Genomic DNA, 16960 nt, shown 5'->3' on the forward strand with positions numbered 1-16960 from the left:
CCCTGGAGTGTGCCAGTCCCTGGAGCTGCCTGTGGGGGCAGCGAGCGGGGCTACCCCTACCTGGCCCCATAGCGTGCAGCTCCTTGTGCTCCCACCCTAGTCCCTGGCTGCAGGTGGCAGCCCCACCAAGCCCTGTGTGATAAAGCTGGTGGTGCAGGTCATGGGGCTCAGCCAGGGTGGCAGAGAGAGGGGTGGAGCCGGACCTGCGTGAAGTAGTGAGCAAGGCCAGGTTGCCAGCTCCATCACACATGACTCTTCCCAGAGGCACACTGCTCAGGCAGACTGCATGGGAGCCACACATGATGCAGCCAGGCAGACCCTGCACCCAGGCCCTGCGCTCCTGCTGCACCACCCTCGGTCCCCACAGGCCCCAGGGTACCAGCATGGGTCCCATGCTCCCACCACTTCTCCCTCGGCCACTGCTGCCCTTCCCCTGCCGCTTCTCTACTTTCCCTCCCACATGCCCACTTGCCACTGCTGTTGCCACTCCACTACCACTGCCACGGCCTGCTACTGCTTCCTGCCCCTCCCCTCCTTCCCTGGCCAGGCTGGGCTCGCTCCATGCTGCACCGTGTGGTCCTGGCCACGCAGCTGGGAACCTCGTGGTGTTGGCCGGCATGGGCTGGCTCTAGCATGACATGGTTCCCAGCTGCATGGTACAGCATGGAGCCAGCTCTGCTCAGCCTGGCCCCTGCGGAGTGGGGTGACTGCCAGCAAACCTCCCCCTGCCATTCCCTCCACCCGTTCTTATCTGAGGGAGGAGGGGGAACAACCCCATGGTCACCAGGCCAGAAGCCTCTGCTAGGCAGAAGCTTCCAGTTGGGGGACTGGGGACAGGCCAGGGTGCCTTGCTGCTGCCACCACTGGGTCCTGCTGCTGGCACCCTGTCAATTTTGACAGGTAGCCACCAGCCGGGAATAATTTTCTAAATTTTAAAGGGGTCCTGCAGGCCGGATAGAATGGCCTGGCAGGCTGGACTCGGCCCACGGGCCATATTTTGCCCACCCCCAATGTAAAACCAAAGCACCAACCTTCATGGCTCCCACAGTCGCATTGCGTACAACAGCAAAGGTCTGAACACCTGTGTTCTGCATGCATGTCCCACTAGAAGATTATCTTGAATTTTCCCTGCAATTCAATTGGCTTTGCTGCTCTCCACTTCCAGCTCTGAGCAGTCAAGCAGCACTACAACCTGCTGTCAAACAGATGTTTGTTGCACCCTTAAGGCAGATGGTGGGTATGAACTCATAGACACTGACTGTTTGTATTCAAGGCACTCTTGATTTCAGAGGGCTGCAGGTCAGTCTTTCTGCAAGTCCTCCCTTTAAAAGAAAACACTTTCCCATTTGTCCTGGCTACTCCAATGGCAGCTGTACTTCCTCTGTCTCCGTGATAGGAGGGGAGGGGGACCATGGTACCTTCCAGTCTGCCTTGCAATGGGATAAGAAGCCAAGTGTCTCCTGCTTGCCTTCCCAGGCCAGAGAAGACTGCTGGTGCTGAGCACGTGACTACAACAAAGGTCAGCCATAGCATAAGAAGAAAACATGAGAGTCAGCACAAGAGGGTGCTGGGCTTGACCTCAGCCAGCCAAGGACGACAGCAGGCAGGGGTTGTGGAATAAACAGAGAAATTTATCCTCCCTCCCCTGAATCACTGGCTCAAGGGAGTAGAGCTGAAGGAACTGGTGGGGACAGCTACACTTCCTCAACATGCTCGGGCGTTGACCCAAGGTGGAATGAATGCAGCTCTGCCTACAAGTCTGGCAGCATGACAGCAGAAATTGCTCTGTCCAGAGTGGACACAAACATTTTTTTCTTAAAAGGTTTTTTTCCACAAGTATAAAATCTGAAAGCTTTAACAGGAATGCCTAGGTTCTGTATAGGAAGACAACAGTGGACATACTTCTATGAGGAAGTTTCCAGTCAGCTGAGCTGTCCCCAAAGTAAAGACACGTTCTTTATCTTCTTTATCAACAGTGTAAAAGCCTTGTCGATGCACAAAGATTTCCACCTTCCTTGGAGGGCTGTGCGAAATTTCAGCAGTTGTTTCGTTTCAGAGGTGTTTTGGCTCATTTCGGCACCTGAAACACCGAATCCGAAATGAAACAGAAGGCTCTGAAACTTCTCTGAAATGTTTCAGAAATGTTTCAGAGGCGCCCCCCCGGAATAGTCTGGCACAGCCCTGCAGCCCTCCTTTTAAAGTGCCAGGAGGGGGATGGGACTAAGCAGGGCAGACATGGAGGTTTCTCCCGCAGCTCCCCGCACTGGGGCAGAGGCAGGCACAGCTGGAGGAGTCACAGGAGAACCTGCAGCCGCTCCGCTGTGCCAGCCTCTCCCCAGCTGATCTGAATCAGCGCAGAAACTCCAAAACAGATTTGGCTGAATCGAAACAAAACAGGGATCCAAAACACTGAAACAAATCACTGTCCTCTGAAATGGCTGAATCCAAAACCAAAAAGAAACGTAGCTGTGTCACACAGCTCTACTTCCTTGGGGAGCTATGTAACTGAAGGCTGCATGGGGTTCTCCAGGTAACTTATGGAGAGACTCTCTTCTCATGCTAATTACAGTGGGGAAAAGCACTTGCCTTTACAGCAAATTTTAAAACATATGCTTAATGTGTTTACATTAATTGGCCTTTCCTTCCCTCCCCACACCCTCCCAAATTAGGAGGGAATGTCTAGGATAGGGGTTCCCAACCTTTTAAGGATCAAGACCAGGGGTGGGCAAAATGTGGCTCAGGGGCTGGATGGAGCCCACCAGGCCATTCTATTCGAGCCGCAGGGCCCCTAAAAAATTTAGAAAATAAATATTTATCTGTCCCTGGCTGCCTGCCACGTGGCCCTCAATGGTTTGCCAAAACTCAGTAAGTGCCCCTCCGCCTGAAATAATTGCCTGCCCCGGCTCAAGACATTGCTCCAGAGCTACTGTGAATTATGCAGCACCGCAGCTGAGGATTGTTATATTCAAAAAATATACGGAGGGGAGGCCTTGAGGCTAACAAGGTTGAGCACCACTGATTTAGCTGGAGCCAGGTAAGGGTGGCAGGGGCAAGACCTCACACTGGAGTCCCCTGGTCTTGTCTGCCCCTTCCCTGCACCCAGTCTATACCCTTCACCATAGCACTATCTGCTGACAAAGCTATTCCTCCAGGGGCTCACACACTGGCAGCTGGAGCCATCTGCCTCCCACTGTCCCTCCCACTGGCCCCAGGCTTGTGGGAGGAGTGGAGGGGATGAACCAGGCTGAAAGCACAGCTTCAGCCTCTCACTGGCCCTCCTGTCCACCTGTCTGCAACAGAGCATTTTGCTGGGAATGTGGGGGTGGTCACCCACCAGAGGTGCTGGGGGAGGGCAGCCACAGTGTCAGTCCTCAGAGGAGCAGCCACAGGCTGGGGTAGCTGGCACAGGTGCTGGACTGGAGGAGGAGAGCACCAACTTCCTCACACAGGGGCCAGGCACCATAACACACTTAAAAGGGATCTTGCAGCACCCTGGTTGAAAATCACTGGTGTAGGAATTGTATAAGTTAATTCAAACACTATCTGCCTACAAAATGATCAAAATCAGGTCCATTTAAAACTAAAATTACCTTCATTTGCAGGCAGTGCCATGCAGGACAATATTTTAGGGCATTCAAGGCTCAGTCTGTACACAGTTGCACTAGTTTGAGTAGAGGCATAATTTAAAATCATTTTAGTTAGGCAACTGCAAAATCCTTTGCGCACACACATAAAATAAGTTTCTCTCTGCCTTGTATGGATACATTTACCAAGTAAGTTAAACTTACAAGATGCAAGTTAAACCAAGATCAGCACATCTGGGCAGAGAGCTTGCATTTTACTGAGAGACTTTGATTTTGACCAAGCATAGTTGAGCAGGTGCAGCATCTGAATGCAAACAAGGGAGGCCACGGGGAGGCCTGAATAGAGGGCACATCAACACGTTCATGAATATACCATAATTACAGTGCATTAAGTTTAGTACCTGTAATAACAGGTGCTACTGCGCTTTAGTGCAGATGAACGCTTTTTATATGCTTCTCAATGCCCACTGGATTAATCTACTGTGCATTAGCATGGTTTTTGCCAGCCACAAAAATAATGCATAGCAGAATTAGTCCAATGGGCATTAAGCATCTATCACGTAGACACGCCCAGAAACATTTTGCAGAATCAAGCCTAAATGTTTAGATGCGTGTCAAAACTTACTTGAAAACAGCAATGAAGTTGGAGTGCTCTCACCTATTGAATTCTACAGGGAAAATCCTATCCATTACAGCTAACGGGACATAGCCAACTGAAGAAGTCTTTTATATAGGTATTAACTTGTTTCAATTAATACCTAAAATTACAGCATCTGAAAGATTACAGAAATGCCTTTTTTCAATTTCACTTTGTTGGTTTTGACAGTACTTTGTGTATAAGCAGTTTTGTGTGGGTGCTTTACAAAGGAATAGAGGAAAGAACACATTTTAAAATGACAGGAAAATGAAGCTGTAAAGCCGTAAATGCCAGCAGGGGGTCTAACATCTGAAAATATATTAATAGCTTTTTTATTTTAAACTAACTAGATTTCCAGTTGACAGAGAAGTCAAAGAAGGCAGCCTCCAACCAAAATTTGAAAGGAAGATACCAGCGCTCTTCCCCAAGAGTTAGGAGTTTTTAAAAGGACATTACCTCAGCATTTTACCCATATGATTTCCTTAGCCCATTTCTGCAATGGGACTATTAAAATGGAGGACTGTGAACCATTACAAATGCAGTTCAGGGCAACGATGGTTAATTTCATTCAGTTATTTGAACCTTTGTTCCTTTCAGCTTTTTTCCCCCCTGAAGAATCAGGCTGTTTCCTTTCTGTGAACCGATTTGTAACTGGAAGGCAGTTAAGTAAATTATGCACAATACTTCTGCTGCTATAATTGAGTTACTGTTGCATGACCTTTGTTTCAAATGGTTTGTGGGCTTCATTTTAACATCAGTGTAATTCTGCCCAATGCAAACAGTAAGAAAGATTTCTGTTTCAAATGCATTCCCTCCCTCACCCCCACCACAAAAAAAAGAAAAGATTCAGGCACAATTTCATCTTTTATAGTGCTCTGGAGAATCAGCTCATCTGATCTTCCAGGATGAAGAAAGCAAGCTGGCGGGAGCCAAATGGCAGGGCCCAACATGAAACCTACAAGGACAGCTCAGGAAAGCTGTAGCACAGGCCTGGAAGAAACTTGAGTCTGGAGCAGGATGCAAGGACATACTAGTTTGGAGGAAGCCATAAATTGAGGGTAGTTATACGTGTCAAAGCAGAATTAAACCCCTCTTATTAGATGTTCGGTGAAAGGGCTGAGAAGGGGGTTGCGGGTGGAAAATACTATTACGTTTCCCTCTGTTTTATTCTCTCTTCTTTCACTTTTTTGATTTCTATCTTGGCCTCCATTTCTTTGTTTTTTCCAAATTTCCCTTAAGACTATGTTTTTTCTGCTGCATTTCCTGTACTAAACCAAACCTAATTTCTCAAGTGTGCTTTCTCCTTCGTTCCTCATGTTTTCTCTATTTTTGATTTATTCATCCCCACCACCTTTAAAGTCCAGCCTTTCTTCCCTTTGTTCCAGCCATCTTTCCCTCCCAGCCTCCCATAATTCTTTCTGTCTTTATCCTGTTTATTCTTTCATGTTTATTGGCAGAATAAATTGGGGAATACCATTATGAGACGATCTCACAAGACTAGACAATTTTCAGTGTTACAAATCTGTTTACATGATGGGTGTTAAATGTACAGTCTGTGGGTCACAGAGCTGTGTCATCTGGCCCACAAGGCTCCCAGAAGCACTAAAAATTCAGGGGTAGGGTACGAAAAGGCCAAAAATCCCAGGTACAGAGGCCCACTGGGGACACATCAGCAGCCGAGGTCAAGCAATGAAACAACTGCACTAACCTCCACAGCTGCTGCTGTGTTTACTGAAAGCATAACACAGTAAGGATGCAGAATATACTTCTGTAGAGAAATAATGTTTATCAACTACTCATGGCATCCTACATGATCCCTCTCTCAAAAATGTACCCTGACCCTCAAGAAACCTGGATTATAGGGCAGATTCTTATGGATATCTAGATAACTAAAGGTACAGGTAGCTGCCTGGCACGATTTTCAAACCTATCTAGAAGGTGCAAGTACCATTAACCCCTATCTGGCCTTACAACTTTGTCAAGAGTAGTATGTTGACTTGTCATCAAGTCCCAGCTGGGAAATTTATGCTTGCTGGTTGGATCAAGTAACCAGGCATCATGTAATGGTATGTAACAAGGAGCCCTCCAGGGATGGCTATGAAGCACCTGGAGTTCTTGCTCACTCAGCTCTCCTTGGGCAGTCACCCCTTTTCTTTCCTGCCATGCCTTGATGTTTTGTTTTGATAAAGGAGGCTGCCTGAGGGCATTGGTGATGCATTGGGGGTTCATACAGGTGCACGTGCACCCCCTAAGATCAGCCGTGCACCCCCTGGAAGCACCAGCTGCAAAACTGGAAGTGCTGGCAGAAGTGCACTTCTGGTTTCGTCACTGGCCTGGCGATTGGCCATGGGACCCCCTCCCTGCCCCCCCAGACTTGGAAGACACCAGTCACCCATGCCCCAGGGCTTCCCAATCTAAATCTTAGTCTAATGACCACCAGATGCTCATGGTCAATGCTTTAAGGGCTAATTGTGTGGCTCTATTCCTACACCAGTGGTCTCCAATCTTTTTATAGTGAACATCACTTTTTGGAACTAAAGGATCTACCGCACACCCCACCCCAACAGATTGACTTGCTGGGGCTGTGGGGTAGCAGGTGTGCACATGCGCACATGCCCAGGTGTGCCCCTAGCTCAGAATCTACCAAAAGAGGCTCCGGGACCCACCTGTAGATCAGGATTCCCAGGTTCGTGACCACTGCCCTTCACCACGCCACAAGCCTCGCAGATGTTATTTTATAGTCATTTGCCTTGAAGGGGTCTTGGCCTTAGCATAAGGAGAGGAGGCTGATCTTGTGGGGCCTTTCAGCCCAGGCCCGTACTATCAGACCCGGCTTCTAGGCTCTTGCCTCCCTAACTGCAGGTCCCTGATCCCACCAGTCTCTGGCAATGGTCCGTCTTGGAACTTTGGCCCCTCCTGGGCACTGGCCCTGCTCCTGGACCAGTTGAGGTCCCCAACTCTAGCAGTCTCCAGCTGTGGTCCCCCTGGATTTTAGCCCCTCCTAGGCCATCAGTTCTCTGAGTAGGCCTTAAGCCTGCCCCAAGCAGGGCTCAGGGCTAAACCACTGGTGTAGTTTTAAAACAAAACACCTATGCCCACTGGCAGGCACGCAAATGCTCTCTGGGTTTAACATTAAATAGGGAACACCTTCCTGCTCAAACAAGCTCTCTGTCCTGGGCAGCTTTCCCCTGTTCCCGAATCTGCGGAGCCATTAACACTCTGCTGCCAGGAGCTCCTCTGTTTAGAGCTCAGGCTTCTGTGCTGTTTCCAGGCATGCCATGCTCAATCTGTCCTCAGCAGGCAGCACCTCCCACACCAAGAGCCCTGCAGGGATCTTTTCCCTTCCATTTCCAAAGACAGACTGTTGGCTCCTGGTCTGGCCAGGGCTTATAGGCTCAGAGCCCTGCCCACTTCTGGTCATGTGCCCTTTCAGCTAACCTGCCGGCAAGAATGCTTATTAACCCCAGCCTGCCTGGCTGCCTTTGTCCAGTTAACAAAAACCCTTCCCTTAAGGAGCCATTCTGCTTTTCCGTTACAGCATAAGGCTTCCCTGTTGCATGATAACCCACCATATTGCCTAAAGAAAAGGGAGGGTGATGGGGCAGCATTGCTAAAGAAAGCATAAAACAACCAGAAAGGGCATTGAGGCTGAAATTTAAACTAATAAACTGGAAGGTTTCCCTCCTCCCCAAGATGCAATAATGTCATTTGAAGCACAGACAATCCAACTTAAAAACACATTGTCTAAAGAGTTACTTGGACAGGGAGAAAAGCAGGAATTGTTTTGGAACTTAATGTAGTTCCATTACTTACTGAAGGATCAACTTGATCATTTGTTACTCCCCTGAGGATAATTCTTAATGGATGCTTCACAAAAGGTGCCAGGCACAACAGACTTTCCAAATAATAACCAATGCTACGGTTGGGGCTGCAGTCATGTTCCAAGGAACCCCCATATAGAAGGCCGGGTTGATAATATAATGTGGTTCCTACAGAAGGCAGAAGAAAACAAAGCATCAATGCCACACTACAGACAAAAAGAGTAACAGACTCTCAGCTCTGCAGCAATATCCCCACCACAGTGCCTAAACAGAGAGGAATTTACCACAGCAGCCAAGGCATCAATTCCAGTAAATTCCTCCCAACCCCATTTAGCTCAGTGACTCAATCAGCAGTCCTAAGCACTCGGGAGCTGGGGCGTGGGGTGTCAGATTTTTTGCGCCATGCACCTGCTTTACCCATCAATCAAGGAATTTCTTAGTCACCATGACAGAGACCAGTGAATGCCTTCACCTTCCAAGATAGCCATGTTATTACTGTCCCAAAGGTGGCAGTGCAGATTCATGATGGAGTGTATGCTGTGAGATCACCTGTTTCATTAATTCTGTGCCATATTTACACAAGCACAGTTCCTACTGAAGTTAAACTGGCAAGGCTGGGCTGAGGGGAGGCATAGTCTAGGAAGTCACCCCTATAACAAGACAGAGAAAGCGTAATTTTTTATGGGGGAATGGTTTCTGTCTAACACCAAACCCTCTTTTGGACTTACATAAACATTTTAAAACCCCCGTCTCCTAAAAAATCCTTTTTTCCCCCCCAGTTCATGTGGACTCTTCCACATGACAAACACTGCAGCCTGAACAAAGCACATTACTTCTGAATCCAGGCCACATCTACGTCCTTTCTTGACACTGATCAGAGTAAACAGTAGACTTGGCCTTCTGGGGCAGGGCAATGGGACAAGACATTTGCGCCTTTAGTTAGCCTAGGGATTAAGGCAGATATGGAAGTTAAAACATTAGGACTTCGTTCTCCCTTCTAGAAACTTTCTAAAAGGCTTTTTCTGACAAATACTCAGGGAAAGAAGGAAGCGACCCTACCACAAATGCCATATCCTAGGAACTTTATTCTTCAAACCCTACCATATTTACTAATCCAGATGAAGAGGACTATTAAGGGGAGGAAAAGAAGTATGCTTGTTCCACCTCTCCATTAAAAAACACAATCATCTTTGCAGTGGAAGGTCACTACCATGCTGCAGATCAGAGGAAGAAGAGAGAGGTGACTATTTAAGTTTCATAGTTGTTGGGGGCTAACAGAATTGAAATACAGATTAAAGGATATCGCTACTGATTTCTATGGAGTGGGTTCCTTAATGGCACAAACAAACTGGGTCTGAGTTTTAGAACTCATGCCAAAAAAAAAAAGGACAACCACGTCTTCAATGAACTATATTACAAATAGGGTCAGCACTGAGACTCAGGGCTTCTGCACATTAGCATTTTCCTACTTGTATAGGAAAATGGGACATGTACTGTTGGTATCAAACAGAATTTGTACTGGAAACAACTTAATCCAGTTTTGCCTATCTTGGTAGGGAGGTGGAAGAAGCTACATATGTACATATACATACATACACAGACACATATTATACACACACACACACACACACACACGTATACCCACACATGCATACGTATGTGTGTGTACACACACACACACACACACACACACACACACATATGTATACTCATACATACATGTGTATAGACACACACACGCCAACACTGATGTAAATATACCAGGGTAAAGTTGCTGATATAGGTAAACCCTTGAAGGGCTACAGCAATTACAATTTTGAAACAAACCAACCCTATTCTTTCCTCCTGAAAAGGTCAAGTTCTGAGAAATATTTTCCTTAACACACTGCATTTTGGTGGAACAATGACTTCCTGGGATATGAACAACTACTCCCTGTTTCTGACCTATAATCTGAGAATGGAGCTACCATCTAGCCTGCGTGCCTGCCTCCCCCAAACAGTTCATGTTTACACGATTGCAAGTAACATACAAGCAGTCCTCGACTTACAAGGTTTATACATTGACACTGTTTCAACTTTACAACACTTGATCTGACACAACGCCAGGTCAGTTAACAAGTTCACTGCGTTGCACATCTTCCTGTTGAACATCTGTCCAAACTTGCTTCGACACTTTCTTTAAGAAAGCAGACAAGACTCCACAAAAACGTGCAGCCAAGACTCCTGAGAAGACTCCAGTCAAGAGCTCTTCAAAAAGTCCAGCAAAATCACCTCAAATAAGTCCTTCCAAATCAATATGATTGCTATTTACAATATAAATACATTAATGTAGCTATATTACTCATCAATAATTGACTAAGTACAAAATTCTAGGTTATTCTTGGTGAAAATAGGGTATTGGGCCTTGGTTCAGGAGCCAATCCCCCACTTATAACATTGTTTCCTATGGGAAAATCAGTTCCGAGTTACAGTGTTTCAACTTAAGATGCGGTTTTCAGGAACCAATTGTGTTGTAAGTCTGAGGACCGTCTGTACCGCTGAAGACAGGAACAGAGAAGATGAGACACTCACCTGTTTGATTTATTTCAATTCTAGAGCCATTGGTCACTTTGTCAATCAGCCGTATAAAACTTGCTTCAAAATCTGTTGAGAGAAGAAAAAGGAAGGATTTTAAAATTCTTTATATTAGGAAGCTCCCCCTGAGGAAAAAATCATGACACACAGCAATATATCTGTAAAAGTTTTCCCCTTGTAAACTTTGTACTGCAAGTTAATAACCATCACCCCCACCTTGCCTGTAAGCTTTACATTGTTTAAAAAAAAAAAAAAGATTTTTCAACCTTTTGTTACAAAGACAGCTGCACAATACAATGCACTGCTGCTACACAGCTATTTAATAGAAATATTGGTGTCCGTCTAGAAGATTTTCTTATTCTGTTTCTATAAAACACCGCCTGAAACAGCTGTCATAAAGATTAGAGAAGTATGTACTTCTCCCATCTGTCCCCACTTGTTTCGTCTGTGTACTATACCACTTAATATACAGCTCAATTCTCCATGGTGTGGATTCCTAGAGCGACGGAGAAGAGAGAAGTGTTCAAAAAAATTATTGTGAAAGCTCCCCAAATTTGGGGTAGGAAGTATACCATGCCAAGGCATGTTGAACTTAAAAAATTTGGTCAATTTCTTGAGTTAGCAATCCAATCGATAGCATTTTGCTTTCTACTGTATTATTTATTAGTTTTTGCAAACACTTAAACCGGTGGATTATTTGCTGTTCATTGACTGTATTTTCACATTACAGGTGGACCCTGTACAGAACACATTAGTTCTGTTCTCTGATTGGATTGCTCCTGAACTCAAAGCTAGCCAAAATGGCCCAGTGATCATTTCCAAAGCAAATGCATGTCCTTGTTCTCCAAACAGATTGCAAGTACTTGCAGTCTCACAAACAAGGTTTTACTTGCAAAATATCCAAGTCACGAACAGCAAACAAACAAACAAAAATCATATGTAGTTTACAATTTGAACACATTTTGGCAGTAGCCACAGTTTGAATGTTAACCCATACTGAAGGGAAAAAAGTGGCAATAAAATCTGTGAATTCTGCCACCCAACAATGAATCCCCTTACTGTAATAATTAACTTACAGTCTCATAGCATTTAAACCAGAGGCAGGCAAAATGAGGCCCACGGGTCAAATGCAGCCGACCAGGCCATTCTATCCAGCCCGCAGGGCCCCTAAAAAAATTAGAAAATTAATATTTATCTGCCCCTGGCTGCCTGTCATGCAGCCCTTGATGGCTTGCCAAAACTCAATAAGCGGCCCTCCACCTGAAATAATTGCCTGCCCCTGATTTAAACTGAGTACCCACGTATGGGAACGTATTGGCTTTGCAAAATATATGGTTGATTGCCCATGACCTAAAGTTTTCTCATTATTAGCAGGCAGGCACAGTAGTAGTTGTCCGAATAGTATGGTGAAACCTGCAGAGTGTACCTCTACCTTGACAGAAGAGGAAAGGAATTGCTTCTGTGGGAGAGTGTAGCTCCAAGAAGATTAAACTATTGACTTCTCAGCTAGGAATATTACAAGACGTTAACACAACTAAATGCAGTAGCTTTTATCATGATCTGGACTAGGAACTAAATGGAAACAGGTTCTCACAAATTTGTTTCACAGAGGCCAAAGAAAACCAAAGACAATCAAATGGAAGTAGATCTTTTTTAACTACGTGCACCTTGCCTCAGATTTTCCATAAACAAAACATTCAGTAGAACAGAAGTAACGTTAGATGGTATTATCTCTGTAGTCCTATGGAATCACAGAGAAAGATGGTGGAAGGGACCATCTAGTTCATGTCTTGGGTCAAGATAGGAAGACTCATCTCTTAACCATCCCAGATAGATGTTTGTCTAACCATCACTTGAAAGTTTCCAGTGATGGAGATTCAGCAGCCTCTCTAAGTAATATGTTTCAGTGCTAACCACTCACAGTTTGCAAGTTCTTCCTAATATCTAACTTAAATCTCTCTTGTTGTAATTTAAAGTCATTAAGGACTGTCCTGTCCCCAGCAGGCAGAGAAAAACTGATCACCCTCTTCTCTATAACAGCCTTTGAAGACTTATCAGATCCCATTCCGTCTTCTTTTTTCTAGACTACATAGTCCTGGTTCTTGCAGTCTTTCCTCGCATCATATTTTTCAAATCAGTGATTCTTAGCCAGGGTGCCACACCACCCTGAGGTGTCTTGAGATCCTTTTAAGGGTGCCATGCAACATTAGCACTGTTAGGTGTTCAAACATGATTCACAAGATAAACCCAGAGATTTCAGACAGGGGTCCATATTGTTAAAAACATTCTGACCTGTTCTGATCTTTGAGTTCTTTGCAAACAAAATTGCTCTATTATTTTCCTGTAGTCAAAAAATGAGTGAAAACTAAGAGTTGACATTTTCTGATGGGTGTCCTGGGTCTAAAAAGTTTGAGAAGCACTGCTCTACATCAGTGGTGCTTGATCTTCTGGCCCTACAGGCCAGATGAGTGGCAGGGGCTGCTCCTACATGCCAGGATCAGGCCCTGGGGCCCCAAGTGCCATGATTGGTTGCATGGGGCAGTACAGGGCCCAACCTAGTGCATGGGGCCAAGTTATCCAGCCTTCGGGGTTCCCCATGGGTCCGCAAATTTGGCAAAAAGGAAGCAGGGTGACGGCTGGATGCCTTGGCACTGGGGGCCAGATCTGGCCTGCAGACTGGGCATTGAGCACTCTTGCTCCAGACCTTTAAACATTCGGTTGCTCTCCAACTGCTGACCTAAAGAGCTTGTGGTTCCCTCTCAAAGCTCTATCCACTGTAGGAAGCCTTCTGAAATGAAGGTTTCCACACCTTGATCCCCATTCTTGTCAATCTATTTAGGCTGAATGCAACCCTTTGGGCAAAAACTCCAGAAATCAAAGACATCCTAAAGCAGAATATTCAGTCCTCTATTAATACAAATCAACCTCAGAGCTAAGAAGCCAGGTTTGCTTATAGTTTAATCAGGGTACTAGAAACCAGATTCATCCCTGATACACCCACTTTTTCCACAGTGTCAGCTAATTTTGCCACAGTAGCAAAAGCCATAACACAGACAGAATGAACTTCCATTGTCTGGAGGGCCAGAACTAACCAGCAGTCCCTGATAAGACTTTGCAGTAAGACCCTGCTGTAAGAAACCAAAAAGGATAGACAAACTAGGGAGGGGAACCAAGCTGAATGTAAATGAAGAAGCCAGGATAATCAGCTGCCTTAAATCTGCTCTCAAAGTCTGCCTAACAAATATGGCCAGTTACGAGGAGGCCATGCTACATGGCAGACAAATAAAACTCAAATGAAAAATGTAATGGATTTTAATGTAAGATGCAACCATAGCAAATTCCCCCTACTTCAACACCATAGCAGTTCTCCTCATCATGTGAAGCCTGAGGCAGACACAGGTCCACCTGCTGTATCCTGTAGAAGTTTGCCCTGTCTACCTCTTCTCCTGCACATTTCTATAGCATCTCCCCTCTAAACTATGCAGGCTCGTGCTTTCGATTTTCACCCATATGGAAGTTTCTCTCTACCTCATCTTCTTTTAATGTAAGGAGATGAGAACTGAATACAGTATTCCAGGCAGTAGTCATTGACTGATTTAGGTTGGGATTTTCCAAGAAAACCCCAAGATATTCTGTAGGCATCCCAATCTCAAGGAATATTGGTGGAAATTAACCACCTAATTCTCTTGAAGTTTCCTGTAAAAACACCAGTTTACTCAATAATCTTACCACATTTTCTGCCTTATTTGTCACCTCAATTTGGGGAATTCCAAGCATGGCTGCACATTAAACAGATTTGTTCTTTGTACTGTGCAAAGTGATGCTCAAACCTCTTTCCCAAGCTAATTCGGAAGCCAGTAACATGCCTGGCATTTCACTAAGGTTCTCCAGCTTCCCAGTCATGACAAAGCACTCTGCCCTGATGTGCAGATATAACAGCAGTTCAGCCGGACAAGGCATTCTGGCAGAAGTCAAGGGTTGAGCCTGAGAAGGAAATGTGCCAATCAAATAATCTGAAAGAGCTCAATGTAAATTAACATATCTGACAAGGCTGCAACACAAGAAGCTGCCAAAAATAAAGGGCTGTTTTATCACCCTCTGTTTCTGGAAAGAAATCTGTCAGCAGTTGCTTAAGGTTTCAGGTGCAAGTTCGATAGAAACATATGGGGGGAGGGTGGGAATAAGTAGAAGCAACACATCTATAATTAAAGGACCTTATATTTCATCATGTCCTTAGTAAAATGCCTCCCTTTCCCTTGCCAAGCAATCATGTTACCTGTATTTATTTCCTACTGACTTGCACTGTATTTCACAATCCCTTCACCTCACTCATCAATTTGTTGAAACATTTCACAAGTATATAAGGCCAGAGCAAGCTCGCCCATCAACATACCCCGTTATGCTCTGCTGAGAAAGGGATTGGAAACAGAGCCGGTCCATCCTCACTAGGATGCAGCAGCTTTAAAAAAAAAAAAAAGAGCTTGCTTGATTTGCCAAACCTTGCTCCCCTCAGACTGCTGTTGCCTCCTGGATAGCTCCGCTGTAAACTCAGAGACACTTTATGTTCTGGGAGCCCTAAGAATCCTTGAAAACATGTGCTTGTCATTTGTTATGGGATGGTTTGCATAGTGATCCTGCCTCAGGCAAGGGGTGGGGTGGGACAAGATGACCTCTGGGGGTCCCTTCCAGCCTGACTTCTCCATAATTCTATGACAAGATACAGCGCTGGAAGAGCACTTCGCTGGCACTTCCAACTCCAGCAGTGCTGCCAAAGCACGCATAAATAAACAAATATGAGGAAATACCCTCAGGTCCTTGGTGGCACCCAGAGCTACAAGCCATGAAGCACCCTCCCTCTCCAAGGCTGCGCAGTATCTGGATCCCGGTGTGCTCTTTGCAACCACGGGGGGAGTCAGCTACAGCTCCAAGTCCCTGGCAGCCTGATGGGGGTAAGGGCAGGCTCCCCTCCCCACTGAGAAGAAACTGGCTTCCACCCGGACACACAGCAGCATTTGGGATGCGGCGCCTCCTCCGCAAGCGCCTCTGGGAGTGTCCCTAATGCTGAGCCCACATCCATGCTGCTTCCAAGCAGAAACCCAGCCCAGCCTCCCCTCCTCCCTCACCCACACCCGCTCTGCTCTCAGTGCAGCCGCCGCCCCTGTCCCCAAGCAAGCCACCACATCATGCCCACCCTGCTGCGCCCCGGGCAGGGAGATACCTCTGAGGCCGGGATCCTCCTCCTTGGCCCGGATCTGGCGGATTTTCACCGGCCTCCCGCTCAGCGTGGCCAGCACCAGCCTCTGCCGGAGGAAGTTGCAGCCCACGTAGCTGAGTGAGGACGACTGCCCCGCCATGATCCCGCCGCCCAGCCAGGCAGGCAGCCGCCCCAGCCGCTGCTGCGATCGCGGCGGCGGCGCCAATGCCCCGCAGTGCCCAGCGCGCCCACGTGGTTTGGAACAGGAAGATGGAACGCTGAGACAGCGGGTCAGAGGGGAAGGGGCGGGGCCTCTGCGCCTCCCGCTGCCTGCCCCGGTCCCGGGGTGGCGGTGCTGGCAGCAGCCCGGGAAGAGTCCCAGAGGAAGCAGGCCCCCGCAACAAACCCCAACTTAGCGAGAGCGGTGAAAGCAGCAGTGCTTCCAGTCTGCATCAGAATCCTACAGGGTTTGTTTTTTATTGTTTTGGAAATGTTTTCGTGGTCCAGGTCAAATTCGCCAGATCAGTTCTGAGTCCTTGTGACTGAGCAAAGCTGAGTCCTTTAAACGCCGGATGTGGCGCTGCAACCGGCAGGTATCCACCACCAAAGACTCTTCAGCTTGGGGATTCAGATACTTCTAAATCCATGGCAGGCCTAAAGCCAGAGGCGTGGGGTTCAGGTGCCCCCTGAGTCTCACTTGCCCTCAGCCAACAGCTGCAGGAGCAACTAGGGAGGAGTCTCCCATTTCCATAAAGTCGGCATGTAGCCGAGATCCTCCCACTGGAAGCTAACTGAGGCTCTCCTAGGGAGTTCTGTCCACATCTGAACATGGGTGCACCCTCCACTACACTGCCATTGAAATCCATTTTGGCTTGGGTATCAGACCAGTGCAGTGACTGCACTTGATCGTATAGGTCTGGTGTCAAGAAAATGCTCAGGCACAGCTTTAAGGTACATTTAAAATTAAGCGGGCTTCTTTCATTAGGGTGCTTTCCTGGTAAGAGTGGTACTAATTAACAGCAAGGGTAGCAGTAGCAGGGCTAATGAAGCACGTCTCGGTCAGGTACAACTTCCCAAGAAAAAGAAAAACCTCTTAATATTTGCTTTCATGTGTTTAAATCCTTTGGTCAGAATAAAATAGTACTGGGTA

General features: G+C 46.6%; 1 protein-coding gene and 1 long non-coding RNA gene across 3 annotated transcripts in view; one reads left to right on the top strand and one right to left on the bottom strand.

The window, feature by feature from the left end:
* RCL1 (RNA terminal phosphate cyclase like 1) overlaps positions 1–16067 on the bottom strand; it is a 79736-nt gene extending 63669 nt beyond the window's left edge. Inside the window, exons 1-3 of the mRNA XM_019517625.1 lie at positions 15835–16067; positions 10614–10685; positions 8035–8210 (exon numbers count right to left, since the gene is read on the bottom strand). Of these exons, the coding sequence (XP_019373170.1) occupies positions 8035–8210; positions 10614–10685; positions 15835–15970 (384 nt within the window). The 5' untranslated portion in view covers positions 15971–16067. The remainder of the gene's footprint in view (positions 1–8034; positions 8211–10613; positions 10686–15834) is intronic.
* A 66-nt stretch (positions 16068–16133) lies between these two features.
* Positions 16134–16960, top strand: part of LOC109297665 — a 24569-nt gene continuing 23742 nt past the window's right edge. The window contains exon 1 of one of the 2 annotated variants that reach the window (XR_002097378.1): positions 16134–16277. This is a non-coding gene — a long non-coding RNA (uncharacterized LOC109297665). The remainder of the gene's footprint in view (positions 16278–16960) is intronic. The other variant, XR_002097379.1, reaches the window with a different exon arrangement.

The sequence above is a fragment of the Gavialis gangeticus genome, unplaced genomic scaffold (assembly GCF_001723915.1).
Source record: "Gavialis gangeticus isolate Ggan-Ray unplaced genomic scaffold, GavGan_comp1, whole genome shotgun sequence".
NCBI classification, from domain to species: Eukaryota; Metazoa; Chordata; order Crocodylia; family Gavialidae; genus Gavialis; species Gavialis gangeticus.